Genomic DNA, 26,259 nt, shown 5'->3' on the forward strand with positions numbered 1-26,259 from the left:
ATATATATATATATATATATAATATTTTTGTTAACTTAAATAAAAAGATATAATATATAATATTTATTTTTTATTAATAACTAACGTTAGACTCCTTGAATCATAAATTGTGCATTTCCTTTTGAATTTTCTTCTAAGAAATATAAGGAGCATCAAACTTGATACGTATGATGCCCCATATCTTATGTGTGAGCTGCTTTGATGGATAAAACGTACATGAAATATGTTAGGTAAAAAATATTTATCAAATTGTATTAATGTGTAGTCTTAAGAATGTCCTTAGTATATATGTGCCACCCTCATGTGCAATCAACATGTGCCCATCTGACGTCTGGTTCGTTGCAACAGGGGTGGAAGTTTCACCTATAAAGGGCTGAGGTGGTGGTAGGTGGTAGAATGGTGAGACATATATGGATATGGATAAGTCAGAGGGACTTTATGAGAAGGTGGTGGGAGTAGTGAGGGTAGAATGAAATACTGTGAGTGGGGTTTAGTAAAGGAAAGCTGGGGTTTGGAGAGTAAAATTGAGGACTACTAGCTGAAGGAGTAGGTAAAAGTGGGCTTGGCTGACTTTGAGTGGCAGTCTGAGAAGAAGATGTCTCCTCAATATGTATAGGTCTACTAGATGGCCACTAATCACCTTCTTTTGCCTGACAAAGATGTTCTTGATCAGTATCGATTGTCAAGGAGGTCATCACCAGAAGCTATCTACAAATAATATTGAAAAAATAATTAGTAACATGCATTTTATAAAAATTATAAGTATTGCTAAGCTGTTAAAATAAAGTAGAGCAACGACAAAGTAGAGCAACAAAAAATAAAGTGAAGTAACTATTGCTATGTTGTTAAAAAAATCATAAACTTCATATGAATTGTAACTACTTATATGCTATTAAAAACTAAATTAACTTATGCATACATTAAATAAATTTACCTTCTATTTACTAATCATTTATTGATTCACTTCCATGCGATGACAGTTCATATACATCACTAAGAGATTCCTCAATTTTTTTTCAATGTTTAAATCTACTTCATATAACTATAACTTTTTCTCATTAGTTATAATTTGGTTGTCAACATCATTATCAAGATCTTTTAAGTTTGATATAAACTCTTCTTGATGTGCATGTGATATTAATGTGGTTTTCTCAATGAATCCAATGGATTTGGTCTTGTGACTATGAGCTAATCTTTTTTGCTTGTAATATACCCTGATAGTTAACAAAGTAGGCTTGGCTAGCCTAGCTAGTAATGATAAATGGGTCGAATTTTGTATATCCCCTACCCCACTTTACTTCTATTATATTGTATAGTGAATGTACTCTTGTACCCCTATTATATATTGGATCAAATTAATCACAATTAAAAGTATACATGGAGTTTCCATCACCTAGATATTCCAACTGTAGTTTTTCATGTAAGACCCATAATACTCAGAATCACCTTTTATATGAGTATTCCCTCTTACACAAACTCTAAAATTTTTTATCTTCATTCCTTTACACACATATTTGGTTTGAAATTTATAGCTATTTACAAAACAAAAAAAAAGTCAATGTTTTACTAATATATTTAGTCCCTAAGTGAGAACCAATCATCCTTCACTACAGGAAAAACGCTGAAAACCGGCAGTTTTTTCCGGCGGTTAGTGTAGATTTACGATTGATTGATCAAATGTAGGTATATTAGTAGCATATTTATTATGTTAACTCATTAAGACAAATGAGAAATATTAGTCAACGTGTTTAACATATTTATTGAGTACATCAATATCAATAAATATACATGTAGATACTCTATAGAGTCAAAAAATGCTAGAGAAAATATCTTCTCAAGTTTATACAAAATAAGAGGAATATTGTGCTTCAAATGAATCAAGTGCTTTACATTCAATTCTGAGGAGCATCAATTCTTAAAGAAGATACTTAACTTGATCAAGAGCTTCAAAATTAGATCTGACAAAAAATTAAAGGCAAAGGGTAGTAGACATTGTATGAAGATATGATAGTCATGACTTTTTAATCCAAAAAATAATCTCACAAATCTCATGTCAATGCGTCTACTAAGATTAGAATAATATCTATTAAGTACCTTTAGAGTCTGCACCTATTTACAAACTACTTGTCTCTACTCTAAAGTCAAGGTGAATGACACTTTTGGTTTTAGAAGTTTTTTATTTTTATTTTCTTTCAACTATAAATTTTTTTCTCTACAATCTCCTTTAAATTCATCATTGCCTTTATATTATCTTTAGATTTATTCTTGACGTCTTCAATTATGTTGAGTACATTGTCAAAAATATTTTTTTTATATACATCACATCTAAGTTATATCTAATCAAGATTATTCTCTAATATGGCAAGGACAAAAAATGATTTTTGTTCAATTATGGTTGACTCCAACCCTGGCAATCTGTAATTAGCTAGTGTTGGAGAATCAACTATCGTGGGCATATACATTACTCTTTCAAATTATTCCTCATTATTTAATCTCAGAGGAGGCTATAACATCACCATTTTATTTTTAATAAAAGTATCCTTATTTCATATGAAAGGATGACTTATATGTAAGAATATACGGTGACAGTCAAACCAAGTATTCTTACCTCCATGCTTCAAAGTGAATGACTTTAGTAAATTCTGTGTAATATGGATAAGCTAACTTTATGGAAGTATTCCAATCTGAAAGCATACCATATACAAGAAAGTCATCAATTATCCAAAGTAATATTTTTCTCATTACATAGTTTTATTTGGTGGAGACATCATATGTACTTAATCCTTCTTCCCACAATAAATTTAAATTATCGATTAAAAGTTACAAGAATACATCAATCTTTGCTTTTGGATTATGTGGCCCTAGAATAATTAATATAAAAAATATGTATGGTGTAATCAAACACAATTCTGGAGAAATATTATAATGGGTGAGTATCACGGGCCAAAATGAATAAGGTGAAGCAGTTGGTTAAATTAAGTAAAAATATATGTGCATAAACTTAATATAACATTTATTGATTCTAAGGCGAATGAAGGATATGCATGATCAACGTATTTCTAGGCCTCTGCTTTTGACAGATGTGCTAGGACACCAACTTGTGAGATGTGTTTGTTATGGCATCTCATATGTGTAGTAGAGCTAATAGATACATATAAATGTTGCAACCTAAGAATTATGGGTAAGTAAAATATCCTACTGACTAGCACATCCTTCTACTTTCTTTTCATTCTAGACTTTGGTTTAAATCATGATGCATTGCAATGGTGACATGCAATCTTAGATAAATCATTTTTATAATATAACATAAATCCATTAATATAATAATTTATTTTTACTTATGTCAAACTAAGTTTGAAAATCAACTTCTTAGTTTGATATAAATCTGTAGAAATTATATTATCTGCTTAATAGGTCTCGTTAACCATCCCAACGAACTTATTAAAATATTCATGAAGGATATTATATTCTATCTTGATGTTTAGCATCTTCGTGGCAACAGATAACTTTGAGTGGATAGTGCACTCCTTTTAAATTGGTTGTTGAGCATCATGCAATAAATTATAGATTGTGCCTCCTTATTTGGTGACTCTTCTATATATTATTCAAATTATGTCCCAGTTATATTATAAACTAAGACCTCTAGTGTTCATATATTTTCTTTCTCAATTATATTAGAACTTGTAGACAGACTGCATCAAAAATCAACATGTATCTTGTACTCACCATGAGAAGTCCAATATCAATACTTTAGAATGAATCATTTATGATATAGATCAATAATTCACTCATCTATTATTAGGTGCATTTGATTTTTATGTTTAGAACACGAATAACGAAACCTTTCATCTGAGAGAAAGCTAGGTAGTTCACTGACTGTCTAGATGAAAAAAATTCACTCCATTAATAAACTCATATGTTAATATATTTTGTCCTTACATCAATGAATTATACATCTAACTTCTTTGATTCTTAATATTCATAATATAAAGAATGTATTCTATGCATAAATAATATGAAATTATTAGAGTGGTACATTTTATCCTATACATTCATATAATTTAAAATAATTTGCAAATCTACCTAGAGTAAGCATTTTTATCCATATGTGGGGTCGACAACATGAATTTTGTTCTCCATGTGTCATGTTAAGAGTCAAAATATCATAACTGGGTCATCATAAGGCCGATATTTTATGTGACCAAACCATCTAAGGTGACTCTTTTTAATCCTAACTACCATTTGGAGATAGTCTAAATTTTTCTTGTATATGTATTGTTCTCATTCTATCTCTAAAAGTAAAGCCACTCATCCACCTGATCATCTTCATCTTTACAACACTTAAATTAATTATATTCTTATCTTTTAATGGCTAACATTCTACACCATAAATCATTACATGCCCCACAATCATCTTAACCTTTAAGTTTGAGGAGTACATTTCTATCAAAAAATAAAATTGTGAAAAACTTACTTAAACACCATAGAATCGCATAAGAGACGGCAAACGATTGCACCCTGAAAAGGAGGCAAGCAACGACGGACGGCTATACCATGACAAGATGGAGAAAGGTGGCAACAAACCACGAGAGACAACTTATGCAAACGGGAGTGGTGAACGGAAGGAAGGGAGAAATTACAAACAGATGAATGCAAACAGCTGAAAATTGGGCTTCCTCCTTGAGACTCGCCAGAGGAATTTCAGCCAGAAATATTTCTACAGTTATAATGTTCACGGTGGAAAGATAGGTGTTTCTCACAGTGAGCTCTCTACTAAAGTTTGCTCTCCATACAAATTCTTGTTCTCCACAGTTATAATGTTTATATAGCAATTGAACCTCTTTCTCTAACAACTATTTCAACAAAATATTACTACGGCTCTCTAAAGACTTCAGCTTCATTTGAAACATTTTTCTAAAGCGGTGTTTTAGTACAAAAATTTTCTAAATTAAAAATATCCGGTTAACAAAAATTTTGTACTATATTATAAGGAAAAGCGCTAATTTTTGACGGACTTTATGGTAGAAATAAATCCGTCAAAATGCCGGAACAAAGTCGTTAGATTTAAGTAAGCAGACGAACATTTTGCTGACAGTTCCACCTGAAAATTTTAGATACAATTTTCGTCGGCAAATTTTGTCAGCTTAAAATAATCGGCCGCTAGCCAACAAATAGGTCGTCAGGAAATTATTGACGGTATATCCTCCAAAATATTTATGGCAAAAATATTGTTGTTTTGTCCACTGATATTTTGGCAGACTTATATCATTGTATTGTATATCATTGTACTTTATATATAAAGTTTAAACCTCTTCTCATTTAAAACCCAATAGTGGTTAAAGCTGTTGATTTTGTCAATTAAAACCTAGTTATGCCCCACATCGTTCCCTAGCTTCTAAGCCTTCCCTTTCGCCTCGTTAACATACCCGAAACTCATGAGAAATTATTCTGTGCAGATATTGGACCATTCGGAGGCTAATCAGAAAGCGTCACGTCAACCAGTACACAACGATAGACATCTGCGGTACACAACAAACGAGTGATGTGACACGTACTGATTCGTCTCTGGACGACGTCCGTATTTGCACAGAATATTTTCACCAAACTTATGTCCTAGCTCCTCAACCCCACCAACTGCCAACACACGCGCTCCCTATTATTCGAGGTATGGCGTATGACTTTTGACACATTATTGTTCAAATTTTCTTTTTTTATCTAATGTGCATTATTCATTTGTGAATATCTTTATACATATTTGCATTGGTCAAACGGAATTTAAAAATTTACATGAAAATAATTTATTTTCTCTCTAGTAATCATAGAACTATGCATTTCATCTTCATGACACCACCATATTCTACTTGTTCTCCACAGTTATAATGTTCACTGTGGAAAGATAGATGTTTCCCACAATAAGCTCTCTACTATAATTTGCTCTATATGCAAATTCTTGTTCTCCATAGTTAAAATGTTTATATAGCAATTGAACCTCTTTCTCTAACAACTATTTCTACAAAATATTACAATGGCTCTCCTAAAGACTTTAGCTTCATTTGAAACAGTTTTTTGAAGCGGTGTTTTAGTACAAAATTTTTTGAACTAAAATTTATAGTTCAAAAACTTTTTGTACTACACTATAGGAAAAACGCTAATTTTTTACGAAATTTATGGCAGAAATAAATCCGTCAGAAATTCTTGCAGAATTATTCCGATGGATTTCTGGCAGATTTTTTGATGGGAAATCCGGCGGATTTTCGATAGAATTTAAAATTTTCTGAAAAATAATTATATTAAGTATTTATAATTATTCATTTTGTTAAATAAAATTAAGTAATTTAATAACTTATTGCCAAATTAAATTGATTAAATTATAATAATTAAATAGTTTTAATAATTATTATGTTAAATTAACTAATTTAAATAAATAAATTATCTAATATAATATATATTGTTAAATTGTTTTTAAAATAAATATTGTTAAAATAAATTAACTAATTTAATAATTTATTTTCAAATTAAATTAATTAAATAATTATAAACTAACTTAAATAAATAGTTTTCATAATTATTTTGGTTTTTCAATAATATTAATATTAATACTCTATCACTTATAATTTAAATAAAAAAGATTAGTATTATTAGTAGAACTTGGTCCGGTGGTGGGCTGGCAGATTGAGGAAAATTGTTTTTTTTTCATCATAGTAATTTCCAATAGATATATTTTTTTTTTCGTCGGTTTCTGCTTTCTGACATGTATTTTACAGGCTGAAAATTTTTTGTTGGAAATACAAATCATCGACCAATTCTAGTCATTTTCCAGCGGAAATGGCCGTCATCACAAAATAACGTTTTTCTTGTAGCGCTAAAAATTTGTCTTAAAAAATAATAATAAAATTATCCCAAACAAAGATTTCATCAACTCCACCAAACCATCAGTTCATAATTACAACAAATTTGTTGTCTATCATTAATCTCTGTCAATATTTCTCTATCAATAATGTTGTCTATCTTAACGTATCTTCTAATTTTCATCATTAATATTATCTATAAATGAACTAGTCTTTAACTTTTCTTTCATTTTCATCATTGGTTTTACTTATATGAAGTTGTTATAATGCTTTAAGAGAGAAAAAATATCTTATTTGTAGTATTTATTTTATTTTTTATTTCTATATATGGTGTATGGCTTAACTAATGTAGACAAATAGAGAAAATCTGATCGAGATATCGTCAAATCACTTTAGGGTTCTTAATGAATCGAGTCAAGCTCGAATCATTCCTGACTTGTGCGTAAGCTTGATTAATTATTTGAGTTTGAGCTTAATTCTATGAATTTGAGCAGGGTCGCGTACTATAAAAGATGGAAAATGTTTTTATTCAAAAGGTTGTTGTAATGGAAAAATTATTCTATGCGGTCACCGGACGACGTCCTAAGGCAAATCAGAATGCGCCGCCACTTTTTTTGTTGTGTAATGGTGTTGTGTACCGTTGTGTACCAAGTGACATAGTGTGTTCTAATTCGCCCCTGGACCGTCCGGTGACCGCACATATAATTTCTCGTTGTAATGAAATGCTAAAATGCATGAAAAATCATATGAGTAATAATATCAGAAAATGAAAAATAATTTTAAATTATAATTATCTTTACTTGTGTTCAAACACAAGGTGGTTTGACCAAGCATTTTCATATTTCGGTTGGGTTTCATCAAGGATCAACCTTAAGCCCATATCTTTTTTGCTTTAGTCATGGATGTTCTCCTAGACATTTACAAGAGGATATACCTTGGTGTATGCTTTTTTCTCATGATATTCTTTTTGTTGATAAGACTAGAGAGGGAGTTGAAGGTAAACTTTAATTATGGAGGGCGACCTTAGAGTCTAAAGGTTTTCACTTGAGTAGATCTAAAACATAATATATGGAGCGTAATTTTAGTAGTAATAGACCTAGTGAGGGGATTGTGACTTTGGACGATCAAATCATTAATAATAGTACACATTTTAGATATATTGGGTCTATTGTTCAGAGTGATGGTGAAATAGATGGGGATATTATCAACAGAATTCAAGTTGGATGGTTGAAGTGGAGGAATGCATCGGACTTGTTGTGTGATAGAAAAGTACCCCTCAAACTTAAGGGAAAATTCTATAAGATTGTGGTGAGGCCCGCAATGCTTTATGGTATCGAATGTTGGCCATTAAAAGAGTAGCATAATACTAAGTTACATGTGGCAGAGATGAGGATGCTCAGGTGGATGAGTGGCTTTACCCTTAGAGATAGGATACGAAATAAGCATATACGTGAAAAGGTTGGAATAGCTCCAGTAGAAGATAAGATTAGAGAGAGTCGCCTTAAATGGTTTGGTCACATAAAATGGTGGCCTTCCGATGACCCGGTTAGGAAAGTAGATGTATTAGATTTGACTTATGTTAAGAAAGGTAGGCAGACCTAAAAAGACTTGGTTAGAAAATATTAGGAATGATCTTTCTTTATTAGATTTAAATGAGAATTTGACTTTTAATAGGACACAATGAAGAAAAATGATTCATGTAACCGACCCCACGTACTAGGATAAAGGCTTGATGTTGTTGTTGTACACTTAAACTCTTAAATTCTAATTGATTTTAAATGAATTTTATTATAATGTTTTTTGAACAAGTTAGCACACAACTAAAAAAGTCTAGTCGATAGTCGAAGCTGGCTCAAGCTAGACTTATCAGTTCATCGAGTTCATCTTACGAGTTAGTTATCGAGTCGAGTCTAATATCTAGTCGAGTCTAAGTCGATTTGACTCAATCATACCCCTAATTATATCCATTTGTCAAAAGCCATATTTTTTATCCTTTTCAAGTATGGAGAAAGATTGTTTCAAAATTGATCGCTTCCTTTGTAATGAGCTCAGCCTATTCAATTAATTTCCCAAGCTTCCAATAAGGCTTAATTATACGGCTATGTGCTGTTATTATTATTATGAAAGCCAACAAAATAAGAGACAACACATTTATTGTTAATTATTTTTTATTTATATTTTTTTTCAAATTTCAAAGGTTCAAAAAATAAGATATTATTACAACCTATATTGTAAGATTTTATTTTCTTTTACTTTTTTAAAACATTAGAAATTTATTTCGCATTTTTATTAGGTAAGTTCAAAATTAGGAATTTTTGTACTAAAAAGCTGCTTTAAAAACTAATAAGAAAGCTGTGCCAAAGGAAGCTTAAATTTGTTGATGTAGATGTCTAAGATCTGATCTAAGTTTTAAATCAATGAGCATATTATTTGAGCAGAAATCAGTTGATAATCTGCCTTGTAAGATGATTAAAGTAAATAGGATGATAGTAATTGCATATTTTTTACTTGTTTTATATTTAACTAATATGAATATAAAAAAAAAAAAAAACGGGTTTTCGGGTTGACCTGGCAACCCGTCGGGTCAACCCCGAACCCGTCCTATTTTTCAAACGGGTTGAATCCGGGAACCCGAACCCGACCCATTTTTCGGGTCGGATTTTTGTGTCGTGTCAAGTATTGACACCCCTAATATAAAGCAAATATTTAGATTATTTCTTCTTTTTTGTATGCTTTTGTTTGTATTGAAGTTATTGTTGCTCCAATTGCCATTTGGGGGATATATAATTTTTTTTAAAGATATTCAGAAATTGCTCTCTAGTTCTTTTGTTTTGATTCTTAAGAAAACAATTTGCTTTGAATATTTTGATCTATTTTTTTGTTATAGGGTAAACAAATTTGTTTTAGAAACAAATTTACTAAAGCGAGGTAGCCCAATCACTTCCTAGAGGTGTCTAGATTTACCTAGAATCTAATATTGATAAGTACAAGGTGTGGAATAGCCTAAGGTTTCGTTTAAGACGATTTTTTTACTGCTTCTTAAAGAATTCCATTAAGTTTCTAAGCTTAAATAGAGGTGAAACCCAAGGCCACTTAACTTGAATCAAGACAATTGGACCTAATGGCTCACCATGGATTTCAAGTGGAGAATTGATTATAACTATGTTTTATAATAATTTTTAAATCTTCGAATCTCTTTTGACATAAATTTTAGAGAAAATAATTTAATAAATTACTGTTATATATATTGTTGAGATGAAGATTTCAAATCTTTCATTCAAGTAAGTTATTCATCATTAAAAATGTATTGTTATTTTGTTCAAATATGTTTGTTCTTTTATATTTAATTGTATATCATTACATATATTTTTTTGTTATAGATGTGGAGAGATATTTCAAAAGAAAGGTTGATGTAATTGAGCAAGATTTAAATTGTATGAAACTATTGCGGGGCTAGAATATACGCGGCGATAAATTTAGAATTTTACATCTCATCGTTTTATGGATATTCAGCATACAAATAGAAGAAAAATAAAAAATTAGGATTTTTATGTGGAAAATGCTCGCCCAGTTGAAAGAATTTCACCAGTGTTTGTTTGAGTTACAATAAGCTCACTCGTCCTTAAAATTTAGAACGATCAGATTACAACAATCAACTCTCAGGTTGAAATTCATTTGCAAATGGATATCAGAATACTGACTTCAGAAAACTGGTGTCCGTCGGTTGTCGGACAGAGTTATAGCATTACTTGGAAGTCGGACAGAACTTCGATGTCAGTTAGAGGTCAGGCGGAATTCTAGCGTCACTTGAAACTCGAACGAAACTCTGATGTCACTTGGAATTCGGACGGAACTCCTACATCACTTGAAAGTCAGGAGGAACTCTAGCGTCACTTGGACGAAACTCCGGCATCACTTGAAAGTCGGGAAGAACTCCGACGGTGGTCGAGGAGGAGCTTCTTCCTTCTCTTCTCTCCTTCTCTTCCTCTCTTCTTGCTTGGGTCCCCTCTTAAGAGAAATGAGGGCCAATTTATAGTTTTTTTAGGATGGCATGGCCAGTAAATAGGAGGATCGGGAGTAAATTGAGAGTTGTTTGAATGGACATCCGATGTTGAATCCCTCAACCGTGGATCATTTATTAGGCATTTAAAGGCTTTAGTGAATTCAGAATTTGATGATCTTGGGTTCGTTGGATTTGACTCGTGAGCCGCTCGATTCAGCTATAAGCATGCGATATTTGGAAATTGTTTGGTAATCCAAATTATGGATTGAATCTTCTGAATGTGCTTCAGATATTTGATTTGAACTATTTTGGGCTCGTATTGAGTTGAATTTGGTGTAGTTAGGTTCGTATTTCCAACAAGCTCAGTTTGACTATAAGTTTGCTAAAATCAGAGTTCAGATGGTTCCAGATTTAATTTTGGAAGTTTTCAACTTGATTTTGCCTCAAGATTCGTGCCCGATGATAATTTTTTGATGATGTAATACATAATTCAAATATCTTCTTGTAGAAAATTTTGATGAATTGCTAGTTGACCTAGGTTTATGGAAAAAAATTATGATTACCATCCAAATGATAGAGACACACTAAAAAGAACATACTTATTAAGAGGGTTTTGTCAACCTCAAGATTATGAATTCCCACAAACAAAATTTAGAAATAAATTACGTAGGTTAATCCTGCATGGTTTAATGATTACATAGCATGGTTAGAGTATAGTCTAACTAAAGATTCAACTTATTGCTTATTTTATTATCTTTATAGACCAAAAATATGAAAGCAAGCAAGTGGTGATAGCTTCGACACAAAAGGCTTTCAAAATTGGAAAAAAAAAAAGATATATTTCAAGTCCATGTTGGACAAGTTAATAGTTCTCATAACATTGCATATAAAAAAATGTGAATATCTAATGAATAAAAAACAAGACATTAGATTTGCTAGTACAATGCCTTATGATCAAAATCGAAAAGATTATAGAACTCGTTTAACTACTACTATTGATTGTGATCGATTTCTGTTGCATCACGGGCTCACTTTTCGTGGTCATGATGAATTAGAAAATTAGAAAGAAAAAAAATATATATATAACTTCTTCACTTTCTTGCAACACATGATGAAAGCATAAGAAAAATTGTTTTGAAGAATGCCCCAAAAAATAATAAACTTATTGCTCTTGAAATTTAGAATGAAATTACTAATGCTACTGTCATTGAAACTCTGAATGTCATAATAAATGAGTTAGATAATGATCTCTTTGCAATTTTATTGGATGAGTCACGAAATTTATCACTAAAAGAACAAATGGCTATAGCATTACATTTTGTTGATTAAAGAGGTTGTGCAATTAAGTGCTTTATTGGACTTGTATATGTGGAAGAAATTATTGTTTTGACACTAAAAAAAGGTTATTGAAATGCTCTTAACAAAATATGGATTGAGCATAACACAGATATGTGGACAAGGCTATGATGGCGCTAGTAACATGCGTGGAGAGTTCAACTGTCTCAAAGCTTTGATTATGAAAAAAAATAGTTCAGCTTATTATATACACTGCTTTGCACATCATCTACAATTGGCATTGGTCTATATGTCTAAAAATCATATTCAAGTTATTTCATTTTTTAATAGTGCCTCTAATTTGATAAAGATAGTCTGATGTTACTTCAAAAGAGGAGATCAGCAACAAGCGATACGATATGACAAGATAGTAGAGTAACTACAAAATGATGAAATTTTAAAAGGTAGAGGGTTGAATTAGGAAATAGGCCTTCAACGAGCTAGAGAAATACGTTGGGGTTCGCACTATGGTTTCCTTATTAATATGGATCAGTTGTTAATGTTCTTGATATAATACAACAGGATGGATCATACACCGAGCAAAAAGGTGAAGCTTATGCCTTACTTGATGCTTTGCAAAATTTCAAATTAATTTTTATTTTGCATATGATGAAGTACATATTGAGAGTAAAAAATGAGCTTCTCATGCTTTACAAAAAAAAGGTCAATATATCATAAATGTTATGTCATTAGTAAAAGTTTCAAAGCAAAGACTACGAAATATGAGAGGCGATGAAATATGAGAGGCGATGGATGGAATACTTTATTAGCAGAAGTCAGTGTTTTTATGAGAAGAATAATTTAATCGTTTCAAACATGGCTGATAATTTTGTAATGTGAGGAAGATCAACAAGGCGTCTTTCTCAAGCAAGCCCATATGAACACCATTACAAAATTTAGTTATTTTATTCAATTATGAATATGGATCTTCAAGAACTTAATATAATATTTGATGAGATAAATACTGAGTTGCTTATATGTGTGGCATACTTGAATCCATATTATTCATATTCAACTTTTGACAAACAAATATTGGAATGCATGACTAAAATTTATCCATCAAATTTTTTAGATATAGATCTCATTATATTAGATAGTCAACTTGAGTGCTTTATCATTGATATGAGATCTAATAATGTATTCAATAATTTAAGAGGAATTGAAAAACTTACGCAAAAAATGATGGAGACTAAAAAAAATGATATACACCCTTTGGTATTCTTGCTAATAAATTGTGTAACGATCGAACATTCTCCGCTATGAAAAAATTACAAATTGCAGCAACGATCGAACATTCGATCTCCGCTATGAAAATAGTAAAGAATCTTGTGTGCAATCGTTTGGAAGAGTCTTAGATGAATGATTGCGTAGTTACTTATATTGAAAAAGATATTTTTTAATAGTATGGAAAATAAAGCGATTATACATCGATTTCAAAATATGAAGGCTCGAAAGGAGAAATTGTAATGCAAGAAAAATATGAATATCATATGCATTTGATTGTAAGTTTTTAATTACATAATTTATCTTTTACATTTAACAAGTATTAAAAATATATATATAACTGCTGATGTCGATCTCAATCCCGGATGAAAAAAATTTAAGATTTTCTCACAATATATAAATTGCCCCTAAAGATAAAATATCCAGGCTCCGCCCCTCTTCAACATCTTTCTTCTCAACAGATGCCATACTTGTGAAGAATACAATATATAAAATCCGAGTAATCTAAAAAGGCCAAAAATTTTGATGCGTGAGACTGAATAGATAATCATTAACAATAACAGCATTTTCTTTATTGGTTCCAATCACAATGTAGTGAAATAAGGATAACATTAACCAGTGATATATAATAAGAAAAAAAAACTTGTCTCCTTATTATTCTGTGCAAACACCGGACAATTCGGAGGCCAATCAAAATGCGCCACATCACCCAGACCCGATACCGAGCTAAACAGTAACATGACACGTTTTGATTGGCCCCCAAATGATACATGGATAATCATTAACAATAACATCAGTTTCTTTATTGGTTCCAATCACAATGTAGTGAAATAAGTACAACATTAATCAGTGATACATAATAAGAAAAGGCTTGTCCCTATAAAGAGAAATTATTCTGTGCGGATACCGGACGATTCGGAGGCTAATATGAACGAGTCACGTCACCCGGACCCGGTACCCAACAAAAAAAGTGATGTGGCGTGTTCTGATTGACCTCCGGACAATGCCTGGTATCCACACAGAATAATTAATCCCCTATCAGAGATCTTTGAGTTTGAACTACAATGTAGTGACAACTAAAACCACTCAGAAGAACACTTACATGAAGATTCTGTACAAAAAGATCCAGATACTGTGAATTCAGCGATAACTACGATACACTGGGCTGTACATGCAGCTCTCTGCATATTTCACAAGGTCAGCTGGGCGTGGGAGATGACTAGCCAAGCCTGAACAAATCAATTAAAAGAACAATATAGATTAGGAAAGCAGTAGAGTTTTATTTGGAAAAAAATATGAAAGATGGATAGAAATTAATGAGTGGACATACCAAGCTCATAGGCTTTCGCAGCTACATTAGCTGCAATCTGAGCAGATATCTTTCTTATGTTTTTGAAGGGAGGATAGATTAAACCTTCATCCAAGTTCTCCTGGGTAACCTGTTGGGCCAAAGCCTCCGCTGATCCAGCAGAAATAGAACAGTTAATTTCATATGATACATTAGGTCAGCGTTCAGTTAAACAAATTCATCCTTTGTTTCCACTGGAGTTGGTGATTTTGTTGGTGAAAAAGGTGAAAATTTTATTGATTGTGAACTGTTTGATCATTAGCTCGAGTTCAGTTAGATACATTAAGCTTATATTTTTATTTTTGTATGGATATATGTATGAAGACATGTATATTCTATAATTTATATAGGATTTTTAAGTAAATTTTATGTTCATGAACAACTCATGTTTGCTTAGATAAGTGATAGGAAGTGTGATGAGGTCATCGACAGACATTTTAGGCAGGTTTATCGGTGAAGGAATCGTAGATCGATGGCTACGATCGGGAGTTCATATTTTTGATGTTATCATGTTGTTTTATTTTGTGTATCTTTTATTTCATGTACTAGTGACGATTTCGCCCTTATGTAGGGATAGAAAAGTTCCCCTCAAACTTAAGGAAAAATTTTATAAGATGGTGGTTAGACTTGCAATGCTTTATGGTGCAGAATGTTGGCCGTTAAAAGAGAAACATAATATTAAGTTAAGTATTGCAGATATGAGGATGCTCAGGACTCAGGTGGATGAGTGGCTTTACTCTTAGAGATAGGATACGAAATGAGCATATACGTGAAAATGTTGTAGTAGCTCCACTGGAAGATAAGATTAGAGAGAGTCACCTTAGATGTTTTGGTCACATAAAACGGCGAACTTATGATGACCCGGTTAGGAAATTAGATGTATTAGATTTGACTTATGTTAAGAAGGATAGATGTAGACCTAAAAAAGTCAGGAGAAAATTTTATAAAAAAAATAAATAAATAAAGGTAGACCTAAAAAGACTTGGTAATAAAATATTAAAATGACATTTCTTTATTAGATTTAAATGAGAATTTAACTTTTAATAGGGCACAATGGAGAAAAAGGATTCATGTAGCCGACCCCACATAGTGGGATAAAGGCTTGATGTTGTTGTTGTTGTTGTATGGAATTGGTGATTTTGTTGGTGAAAAAGGTGAAATCTGTTATAATATGTGAAACAATGAAAACATGATGATGACAGAGGTGCAAAAGAAATAGGGCTGTTGGAAAATTTTGTTGATCGTGAACTGTTTGATCATTAGCTCGAGTTCAATTAGATACAATAAGCTTATATATTTAGTGAGCCAAATACAAAGAAGGCCTTCCTTGATATGTTCAGCTAGAAAAAACTTGATTATATTCATATCAATATATTTATATATACTTTTATGAATATATGTATGACGACATGTATATTCTATAATTTATATAGTATTTAAAGTAAATTTTATGTTCATGAACAACTCGTGTTTTCTTAGATAAGTGATAGGAAGTAGATGCATTTTTTCTTGAAATTAGCGAACGATGATAAGAAATAAAGAAGAAAAACACATGAAAACTATTTTTATTATAAGATATATGAAATAAAATAGCAAGATACAATTGGATCTTCAATTCGAGAGGAAGATCTAACTCTCCCAAATCCCTAGCTTCCGGCTATAGTCCAAATAACTTAGGAAATTCTAATTTCAGCAAATTCCTATCATCCGAAATCACCCCATAGTTAGCCTTAAATGGGCTCCCATAATTCCCTCCCAAATCAGCCCCCTTTCCCTATATAAATTCCTCTCATATTTGAATTCAAATTAAATTTATTTCCATAATTAATTCCCTCCCAATTGTAATTAAAACTTTTCTAAACAATCCCGCCTAATTCCTCCTTTTCCTTAAATAATTTCCTCTTAGATTTTGAATTCAAATTAGATTTCTTGCCCTATATAATTCCCTCCCAAATGTAATTAAAAATTCTCCTAAATAATTCTCCTCTGACTAAGAACCTTCCTAAATAGTTCCCTCTTAATTAGAAAACTTCATAATTCCCTCCTAATCAAATGGGCTGGTCTATCAATAAGTTGATTGAGTTTAATACAATTGAAAAATATTTTATCTCATTTGTTTAATAACCTGAGCTGAACAACCTTAGCTTGTTCAAACTTGGCGTGTTTGCACCCTAAAAAGAGAGGTAATTTATTCAAATTTAAATAGAAGCCCATCCTTCAGTATGCAATGTAAGAATCATCAATTAGTTACTAAACTTACAAGCAGCAAGCAACATTTCATCATGGACACGAATTGCTCCAGATATCACCAACCCAAGCCCAATACCTGGGAAAATATAGGCATTGTTTGCCTGGCAAAAATATGAGAACAGAGATGTGATGTCTAGAAATTACGAAAAAATTCGTGCAGGTAAAATACTACGATCATAATACTATGGCGAAGACAATTTACGATTTGAGTTATAATGAATACAGAAAAAAATTGGCAATGTCAAAATACAGGATGTTACAAGAGATGCAATCAAATTGTGAAGTTGCAACAATCTTTTAAGACATTAGAGAAGAGAAGTTCGTTGGAACCTGGCCAGGCAAATATATCTTGCCATTATGTTCAACAGGATCAAAAGGACTACCGCTGGCAAACAAGGCGCGGCCCTGTGGATCATATAAGTATCAGAATATTTTCTCTTGAAATTTCAATTTCTCGTATATATATAGTTGAGAATAAGCATTACCTTACTCCAAGTGTAAGCCTCCTCGGCTGTACATTCAGACTGAGATGTTGGATTTGATAGAGCTAGAATGACGGGCTTCTGCAGTTTTATTCAAAGGAAGGATTTGAAATTGTTTTCCTCAAATAAAAAATCTGATTAATGAAGTATACGTTAAGAAAGTGCACTTAGAATAAAAGGTGGCTCATGGTACCTCATTGAAGGAGGCCATTGCTTCAACGACCTCCTTTGTGAATGTCTTGCCCACACCAGCTGATCCTATTAGAACTGTTGGTTTAATAGTCTAAGCAGGAAAGTAAGAAAAAAAAAAAGTGAGCACAAGCAATTTGTTTGATGGGTCAAACGAGAGGGGAAAAATTGCCAAGAACAAGCGTGAATCAGGATGCCAAAAAAACTTTAAGAAGGCCATAGGAATAGCTAATAAGCTAAAAAGCTTAAAGCTTCAAAGAAATGGCCCTAGAAAAAAAAGGTAAAATGAATTAAGAAGATCTAACTTTGTTAAATATTTGCAGCTAAGGCTGTAAGTCAAGCTGACTCTTGAGCTGAGCTCGAAAAGCTAATAAGTCAAGCTTGAGTCAGCTCAACTTGACTCATTAACTTGCGAGACGGCTCATATTAAAAATATTAATAAAAATATATTAGCATTCAAGAGTATAACTACAAAGACATTAAAATTATATAAAATTATATATCACTTTCTTATATCACACGATTCTTTACTAAGTTCTTTTTTTTTTACTATTTTATTATAATAATTGTTTGAATCTTAATATATTTAATTAATCTTAATCACTTAAACTCGAGCTCTCGAGCACACCTTGACAGCATCCAAGAGACTACCAACAGGCTCATGCTCATGTGCCCAAGGTTTCTTGAAGTGTTGAAGTGATTCCATGCGTGATTTCACTATCAGTCCCTACAGAAAGTAAGCCATGACAACAATCAGATCAAATTGAATAGAACGCATTGGAAGATCTATGATGAGATGTCTCAATTAAACTTGAAACCTAAATCATATTAATCAACCTTCGAATCCACAAGCCAAATCTTCTTTCGAGTCTCTTCCACAGGAGCCTTAGTCTGCAAAAAATGAGACTATAATTAGCTGGAAAGTAAAGGTTGGATAAAAAAAAAATGAACCTTGAAAGCACAGAAGCAAGATCTTTCAAAGAAAACTGACAATCAAATTTCATGAAAGGACAAGTTCAAAACTCCAAATAACAATTAGCTTCGTTTGGGAAGGCTTTTTTATTGCTTCTTAAAACAGATTTCTAGTATAAAAATTTTAATTTTTGTACTAGAAAGCAATTTTAAAAAGCAGCAAAAAAATCGTCCCAAATGAAGCCTAAGAAGTAATTTCATAGAAAGCTAACAATCGAATGACAAATGAATGATACCTGTTTAGACATCTCCAGTGCTATAAGTTCAGCTATACCAGTACCAGCCTGAAAGCAATAAGATTAGTACTCACTTTCACTGAAAAGAAACTGCACTGGATAGACATGAACACAGCCCAAAAGATGGAGCCGAAGAAAACCAATAAGAAATGGAAAATGGAAAAAATGTTTGAGACCAAATCCAAAGACAGCTATGAAAAAACATGAAATGAAGCATATTGAAAGCTTCATAATCACAAAAAGTGAACATTCAAGTAATAAAGCAAAAAATAAAACCTCGCCAGCACCGAAAAATAAGAATGTATGTTCTGTTATCGTCCCACCAACTAACTTCAATGCCGCAACAACTCCAGCAAGTACCACAGAAGCGGTCCCCTGCAATAATCAAACAAATCTCTGTTAAATAATTAAAGATTTGCAACAGTTTAATGATGAATATACAATCCAAAATGTGTCCATCTTACCTGAATATCATCATTAAACACAAGATGAGTGGTTCCATACTTTGCAAGCAATTCAAATGCGTTATGATTAGCGAAGTCTTCAAACTGCATGACCATACACACATTGACTTAATAACATTAAATATCAGCATAAGAAGAACTTTATTTTGAGTAAAAACTTGAGCCAACCTGAATGAGAACTTTTTCCCCATAATTTTGCTTAACAGCTCGCATGAATTCATGGAGCAGTTCAGAATATTCCTAAACAGAAGAAAAGCAAGAGTTACGCTTTGTTTGGGACGGTTTTTTTTATTGTTTCTTAAAATAACTTTTCAGTATAAAAATTAAAATTTTTGTACTAAAAAACTGTTTTAAGAAGATGCTTCGTTTGGGATGGCTCTTTTATTGCTTATTGAAGCAGCTTTTTAGTATAAAAATTAAAATTTTTGTGCGAGAAAGCTACTTCAAGAAGCAGTAATAAAGCTGTCCCAAACGACGCATTAGTCATGCATGGCAGCTTTTAACTACTTCTATAGATATGGCATACCTTCCCAGTGGCACGCCTCTGCCTCAATCCAATATAGAACTCATCCTTCAGTAATTGCTCATTATTTGTCCCCACATCAATGGTGATAGGTAAGCACTGAAAAAATTGGCGCAAGAAACATTAACACATTTACTGAATTAGAAAAATACATTAGTAAAAGCATATTATAACCAGTTAGAACTTGAAGAAGATCAGGTTGATTAAGAGATTCTTACAGCAGATGGACGAATTCCTCCAAGAGCAGAATAAAGAGAGAGTTTGCCAACAGGAATCCCCATTCCCTGTTAAATTTAAGGGTTTTTTCCATTTTTTTAGTATACAATTTATAAGCATTTTGATAGGAAATACTTGAGTTCGCAAGCGCCAACCCTAAGGGAAATACTTGAGTTTGCAAGCAAACCTAACCACAATTGGTGAAAACAGGGAACAAAACTGCTGTTTACAGCAGAAAATCAGCAACGAACAACAAATTTCTTGGGGAAAACAGTAGAAAACTGGGAGAAAACGAAGGATTCCACTAGTAGATGCAGGGAAACAGTAAAAGATACACGTTTCTTCAATTCTCTGATTCTCTGATTCTCTAGCCAAGCCTAGAGCCCAAGAACACAAACCCTAGATGTCTAATTCCTTTCAAATTCAAGAAGAAACCATAATTATATCATTAGTCCATAATTAAAGCAAATGAGACATAAAAAATCCCTAATCAGCCCTCTAATTCAAATTTCCCTCCTAAACACCCATTACATTAATTACTTGGGCCCACTAGGCCATCCGCCCCCTCTCCCTTTAGTTCCGACCTCCCCCTAGGCTAACGGTAGTACACCTGAACTGGTCTAGGTTGGATCGGTTCAACCGGCCTAACACATTTACTAAACTATTATTATTATGCAAAACATGGTTAAAAAAACTTGACCTGGCAACCAAGGTCTCCAAGGCCCAATATACGCTCACCATCAGTGACCACAATAACCTGAATTCTCCTCTCAGGCCAGTTCTTCAACACTTCTAAGATCTTACCCCTGCAAACCCCAACAGATTCATTAACATAACTAAAAAATATACCCTGATAAAAGAAAGCAACCAGGCCATGTGTCCTCATACTTTTCCTTCAAGCTGATGTAAAGACCTTGTGGACGCCTAAAGATACCACCGTATTTCTGACAAGCCTCCCCAACAGTTGGTGTATAAACAACAGGTAACAACTCTTCAACGTTCTCAATAAGAAGTTTGTAGAAAAGCTTCTCATTTCTCACCTGCAAAAGTGAAGAAGGTAAGACATAAGTACGACCAAACAAAGCATCATTAGCAAGATTAAAGGTATCCTGAAACATTTATCAAGAGAACCTGAAGATCCATCATTGCCATGTATCGCTGCAGTGGAACTTGATACTGACGAAGATTGTGAATAAGTTTCTTTTCCTGCAGGATAGAAATGAACGGATTAATAAAAAATTAATATTTAGGCTTTCGTTTGGGACAACTTTCTTACTGCTTCTTAGAGCAGCTTTTTAGTACAACAAATAAATTTTTTATACTAAAAAACTGCTTTAAGAAGCAGTAAGAAAGCCGCCCCAAACGAAACCTTAGTAACAATCTCAAATAACTGCTTTTAAATTCATAGACATGTAAGAACCTGAAGCTCCTGACTGATGCATACGGGAGGTAAGAGTCCTCTTAAGTAGTGCGCATCTCTTTCTTTCTCACTGAAGGCAAGCCCTTTATTATGATGGGGATCTCTCAACAAAGAGTAACCACTACGTGACAAGAAAGGAAAAAATGCTCAATGCAAACAGATGGTATAAAAACCAAATACAAAGCAAAACCACACCTATAAAGCAGTGTGTTATTATTCGAAAGTACACTTTGGATTACATTGACTGGAAAAATGTGCTTAAATCACAAGTGCTGGTTTTCTAAGAAAGATAAATAATAGACAGAAAAACCAGTCGTTTACTTGATGTGAATAACAAAAAGATTCATTACTTCTAATTGTTACTCTTAACTCTATTATGCATAAGTCATTTTGTACAACATCCACCTAAGGCTTCATTTGAGACGGCTTTCTTACTGCTTCCCAAAGTGGCTTTCTAATATAAAAATTTTAATTTTTAAACTAGAATGTTGTTTTAAGAATCAATAAAAAAAGTCATCCCAAACAAAGCCTAAGTTTTAATCAACCCATTTTTCTTCCTAAACATTTAATATCAATGCTATATGCCTGCATTATTGATGTAACTTTAGCAATCAACTTCAAACGCCCAAACAAAGTCTACTTTCCACTACCTTTTTATCAATATGTGCAACTACTGCTCTCTCTTTTATATTATATCTTCTCACTTTATAATTCCTAATTTTACCACTTGCATCTTTATCATTCTCATTTCCTTCACATTCACATTGGTTGTTAGTGGCTTGTGGCTTATCTATCATCTAACACTAATAAGAATCATACAACATAGTACATATAATTTCAAAGGATAAAATCAATCTTGAAGCCTCCATAATAATCCCATATTATTTTGTTCAGAATATTATTACAACTCTATTTTAAAATTTTAATTTAAACTTAAGAACTCATGCCCTCATCTCTATTAATATCATTGTTGGCACACCTGATAAGTTACCATTAGAGCTAATGTCACCTAGGGGTGTAAGTTGGTGGGCGACGGAGGTCGAGAAGATCGTAGTCAAGTGACGAAGGTCGGAAGGACTGTAGTCGGGCAACGACTGTCGGGGAGACTGTAGTGGAGTGATAGTGGTCGGGGTAGAAAAGATCGTAGATAGGTGACGGGGGTCGGAAAGACCGTATTTTAGCGACGCTGATCGAGGAGATCATAGTTCGGAGATACCGTAGATGACGTGCAATGGAGGTCAGAAAGACCACAGTCAGGTGATGATGGTTGGAAGGACTGTAGTCGGCGGGCAACAAAGGTCAAAAAAATCGTAGTTAGATGACGGTGGTCGGAAGGATCGTAGTCGGCGGGCGATGGAGGCCGGAAAAACCGTAGTCGGCAAACGAGGATATTTGGGAGGAGATCTGGCGTCGATAGCATCCAGGAAGAGTTCCGGCGATAGTCAAAGAACAGACGAAAGTCTGACGACGGCTGGTGGTAGGGCAGAGATACGGTGGTAGCTAACAAACGACCGGAAGTCTAGCGACGATTGGTGGTCTGGAAAAGATCCGGCGGTGGTTGACGGCAAGGGAGCTCCCAACTTTCCTCATTTTCTTCCTCCCCTTCAAGTGAAGAATGTGGGGTGGGGGGGGGGGGGGGGGTTTTTTTTATTTTTTTGGGGGCATTATTTATAATTTTTTTGGAAGTGGCATGACTAGTAAATAGGGAGAAGAAGAAGGGTAAGTTGGGAGTGTTCAACCGGACGACTGATAGTGATTCCCATGATCATAGAGCATTTATCAAACATTTTTGTGTCTTAATGATGTCGGAATTAAGCGATCTTAGGCTCGTTGGATTCATCTCGTCGAGCCACTCGATTCGACTATAAGCATGCCATATTAAGATGTCATTTGGTAGTCTAATTAATGCTCTAAGCTTCCAAATATACTTTAGACATTTGATTTGGGCACATTTGAGCTCGGATTGGATTAAAATTGATGTCATTAGGATCGTCTCCTTGAGATGTTCAATTTGACTATACCCTTGCTGAAATTGGAGATTTGATGGTCCCGATTTTAATTTTTGAAGCCAATTTTATTTTTGCATTGAGATTCGTGCCCGATCAAGACCAATGTTTGGTGACATATCACTTATATGAGTTTTCGTTGAATCGATTGAACTTTGCAGCAGTTGTTAACTTGATGAATGAAATCAAAATTAAAAAAAAAAAAAAAAAAAAACCTTAGTGCCGACCCAAAGACCTTAGTTCTACATTCTTCATTTTACTGATGTTTCACACATTTTAGTAATCTTGGGCCTTTGCTGAGTTGACAAACACGTGACCAAGATTATCTTTAAGCTAATCGGTGCTGGGTCAAAAAGACTTAATAATCCTATATTTTGAGGGTGTAGGAAATGACTCCATATGCATTATAATGCCTTATTGTCTTTCTCAATGGAATCAATGTGAACCTCATTTTGGTACAGTATCCCAAGTCAGACATGATGTAATCAATCACTCCTACTAACAGACTTTTAAAGGTCAACACCTCTACCTACTGAATTTCTTCTGGAGATCTTTGCTATCTCGCTAGAATCCTTAAGGCCAACTTTTACTAATAAGCATTGACTCTATTTGCCCAGGCCTGCACAATCCTTCTTCCGTATTTCGGGGTTAATAGTGAGGCATGATTCCTGACCCATCCATGAATCCAAAGTATTTAATACTCTCTTTGTCGATTACTTTGCACCAAAGTGATTCTGCTTGGTGAAGAGCAAAGTTATGAAAAAAAGAATAACATGCAGATCAAGCAGAAACAAGAATGCTTTGCTTAAGGTCTCCGCTAATATAGACCCACAACTAATACCAAGTAAACAACCCTTCAAAGCCAAAAGCAACATTTCAGCAACTAAGGCTTCGATTTGGGACAACTTTTTTATTGCTTTAAGAAGCAGCTTTCAAGTACAAAAATTTTAACTTTTATATTAAAAAGTTGTTTTAAGAAGCAGAATGAAAGCAGTCCCAAACTAAGCCTAAGGCTTCATTTGAGACAGCTTTTTTATTGCTTCTTAAGTAGCTTTTAAGTACAAAAATTTTAACTTTTATACTACAAAGCTGTTTCAAGAAGAAGAATGAAAGCCATCCCAAACCAAGCCTTAAGTTTCTCAGAATTCTCATATTATCACCTCTCCTTCAATCGCCCGCATATATATTTCTCCACTATAGCACAAAGCTGGTCAAAAACGCAGTTAAAGTCTGAAACTTAAAGCACTATAATCACGCTAAGAAAAGTTTTGTGTGGAAATCAGCAGCCCATCTCAATCAAATTAAATTACACAAAGAAAAATGCTAGTTAGCAAGCATAATTATAAACATAAAATGGTCAATTTTTGGCTCTGCCCATTTTAAAAAAAAAATTTAAAAGGTGCGATCAAACTTACCTGGCGACAGAGACGGTCCATGGAGTAATGAAGTGCTCCTCCGACGCCTGATCCTCTCCATAGACGTCCTGAACGCCTCCGGCCACCCCAGATTTGGGATCTAGATCCAGCACTGAATCCCCTTTCTCTCTGCGCTCCTCCGTCGACCTCTCCATCGAAATGCCCCTTCCGTTCCCCTCTCCTACACCGCCGCAGCACCGCACCACCACCACCGCTTCCCTAGGCCGCCACCGCCACTCTCTACTTCTCCAACCGATTCTCTGCTCCCCAAATTCAAGAAGAACGAAGCTCAGAAACACCTCAGACGACTCCGCTACACCCCCAACTTATTTATGATTATCCATTACAAAAAATATTCATAAAATAAAGCTTCAGCCCTTCTCGAGCACCGTAAAATTTAGCCACGTCGTAGCGCAGATTCAAAATTCAGATTTTTCAGATAATGTTCCAAATTTATAGATAGAGAAAACTATAGTTTTACCAGAATGCAGCTTTTGTTCAGCGACAGCATGCTTCCTTGAGAGAGAGAGAGAGAGTGCTGAGCTGTGCGGGATGAGTGCGAGAGCCTTGGACAAATGGAGAAACAGAGACGCCCCGTGTTCAAATAGCACGGTTTATATAGTTGCTAGTGCGTTGGATTTACTCGCGGGGTTTTGTACTGTAAATGAGTCTAGCGATGCTAGTGAGGCTTCTTTTTTTTTTGTGGTGCTTTTGTAAAAGAAAATTTTAAAAATATTAGCAATACGGCATCACAAAATTAGTTTGATCGGGCACGAATCTCGTGGCAAAAGCTAGTTGAAAATTTCAAAAATTAATACCGGGAGCACCCGAACTCCAATTTCAGCGAGCTTATAGTCAAACTGAGCGTCTCGGAAATACGAACCCAACGACACCAAGATCAACCCAATCTGAGCCCAAATGAGTCCGAATCAAGGACCCGAAGCTCTGTTGGAAGGTTCAAACCTCAATTTGAGTTACCAAACGGTCTCCGATTTTAACGAGCTTACACTCGAATCGAGCGGCTAGACTAGACGAATCCAACGAGCCCAAGATCGCCGAATTTTGACATCATTAAGGCCTCCAAATGTCCAACGAACGATGCACGATCGAAGGGTTCAATATCGGCCGTCCATTCAAACCACTCCATATTCGCCCATGATCTCACATCTATTTACGAGCTATGCCACTCCAGAAAAAATATAAATAGAGCCCTCATTCTTCACAAAGGGGGACTGAAGTGAAGAGAGAGAAGAATAAGAGAATAAGGAGGGGAAGGAAGAAGCTCCACCTCGACCACCACCGGAGCTCTTCCCGCCGCCTGAAGACGC

General features: G+C 33.9%; 1 protein-coding gene across 5 annotated transcripts in view; it reads right to left on the minus strand.

The window, feature by feature from the left end:
* Positions 1-14,191: 14,191 nt before the first annotated feature.
* Positions 14,192-26,259, minus strand: part of LOC110097854 (NADP-dependent malic enzyme) — a 14,540-nt gene continuing 2,472 nt past the window's right edge. For 2 of the 5 annotated variants that reach the window (XM_020824471.2, XM_020824477.1), the window contains 18 exons: positions 21,511-21,631; positions 21,222-21,296; positions 20,979-21,130; positions 20,791-20,896; positions 20,093-20,158; positions 19,878-19,973; positions 19,520-19,591; positions 19,352-19,435; positions 19,164-19,262; positions 18,888-18,935; positions 18,517-18,570; positions 18,308-18,406; positions 17,684-17,773; positions 17,494-17,571; positions 17,339-17,413; positions 17,019-17,109; positions 14,741-14,869; positions 14,192-14,639 (listed from right to left, as the gene is read on the minus strand). In XM_020824471.2, the coding sequence (XP_020680130.1) occupies positions 14,551-14,639; positions 14,741-14,869; positions 17,019-17,109; positions 17,339-17,413; positions 17,494-17,571; positions 17,684-17,773; positions 18,308-18,406; positions 18,517-18,570; positions 18,888-18,935; positions 19,164-19,262; positions 19,352-19,435; positions 19,520-19,591; positions 19,878-19,973; positions 20,093-20,158; positions 20,791-20,896; positions 20,979-21,130; positions 21,222-21,296; positions 21,511-21,631 (1,624 nt within the window). In that variant the 3' untranslated portion in view covers positions 14,192-14,550. Of the gene's footprint in view, positions 14,640-14,740; positions 14,870-17,018; positions 17,110-17,338; positions 17,414-17,493; positions 17,572-17,683; positions 17,774-18,307; positions 18,407-18,516; positions 18,571-18,887; positions 18,936-19,163; positions 19,263-19,351; positions 19,436-19,519; positions 19,592-19,877; positions 19,974-20,092; positions 20,159-20,790; positions 20,897-20,978; positions 21,131-21,221; positions 21,297-21,510; positions 21,632-24,931; positions 25,256-25,412; positions 25,511-26,259 lie in introns of those variants that run through there. The other 3 variants (XM_020824473.2, XM_020824470.2, XM_020824474.2) reach the window with 3 other exon arrangements.

The sequence above is a fragment of the Dendrobium catenatum genome, unplaced genomic scaffold (assembly GCF_001605985.2).
Source record: "Dendrobium catenatum unplaced genomic scaffold, ASM160598v2 fragScaff_scaffold_574, whole genome shotgun sequence".
In the NCBI taxonomy this organism is placed as follows: Eukaryota; Viridiplantae; Streptophyta; class Magnoliopsida; order Asparagales; family Orchidaceae; genus Dendrobium; species Dendrobium catenatum.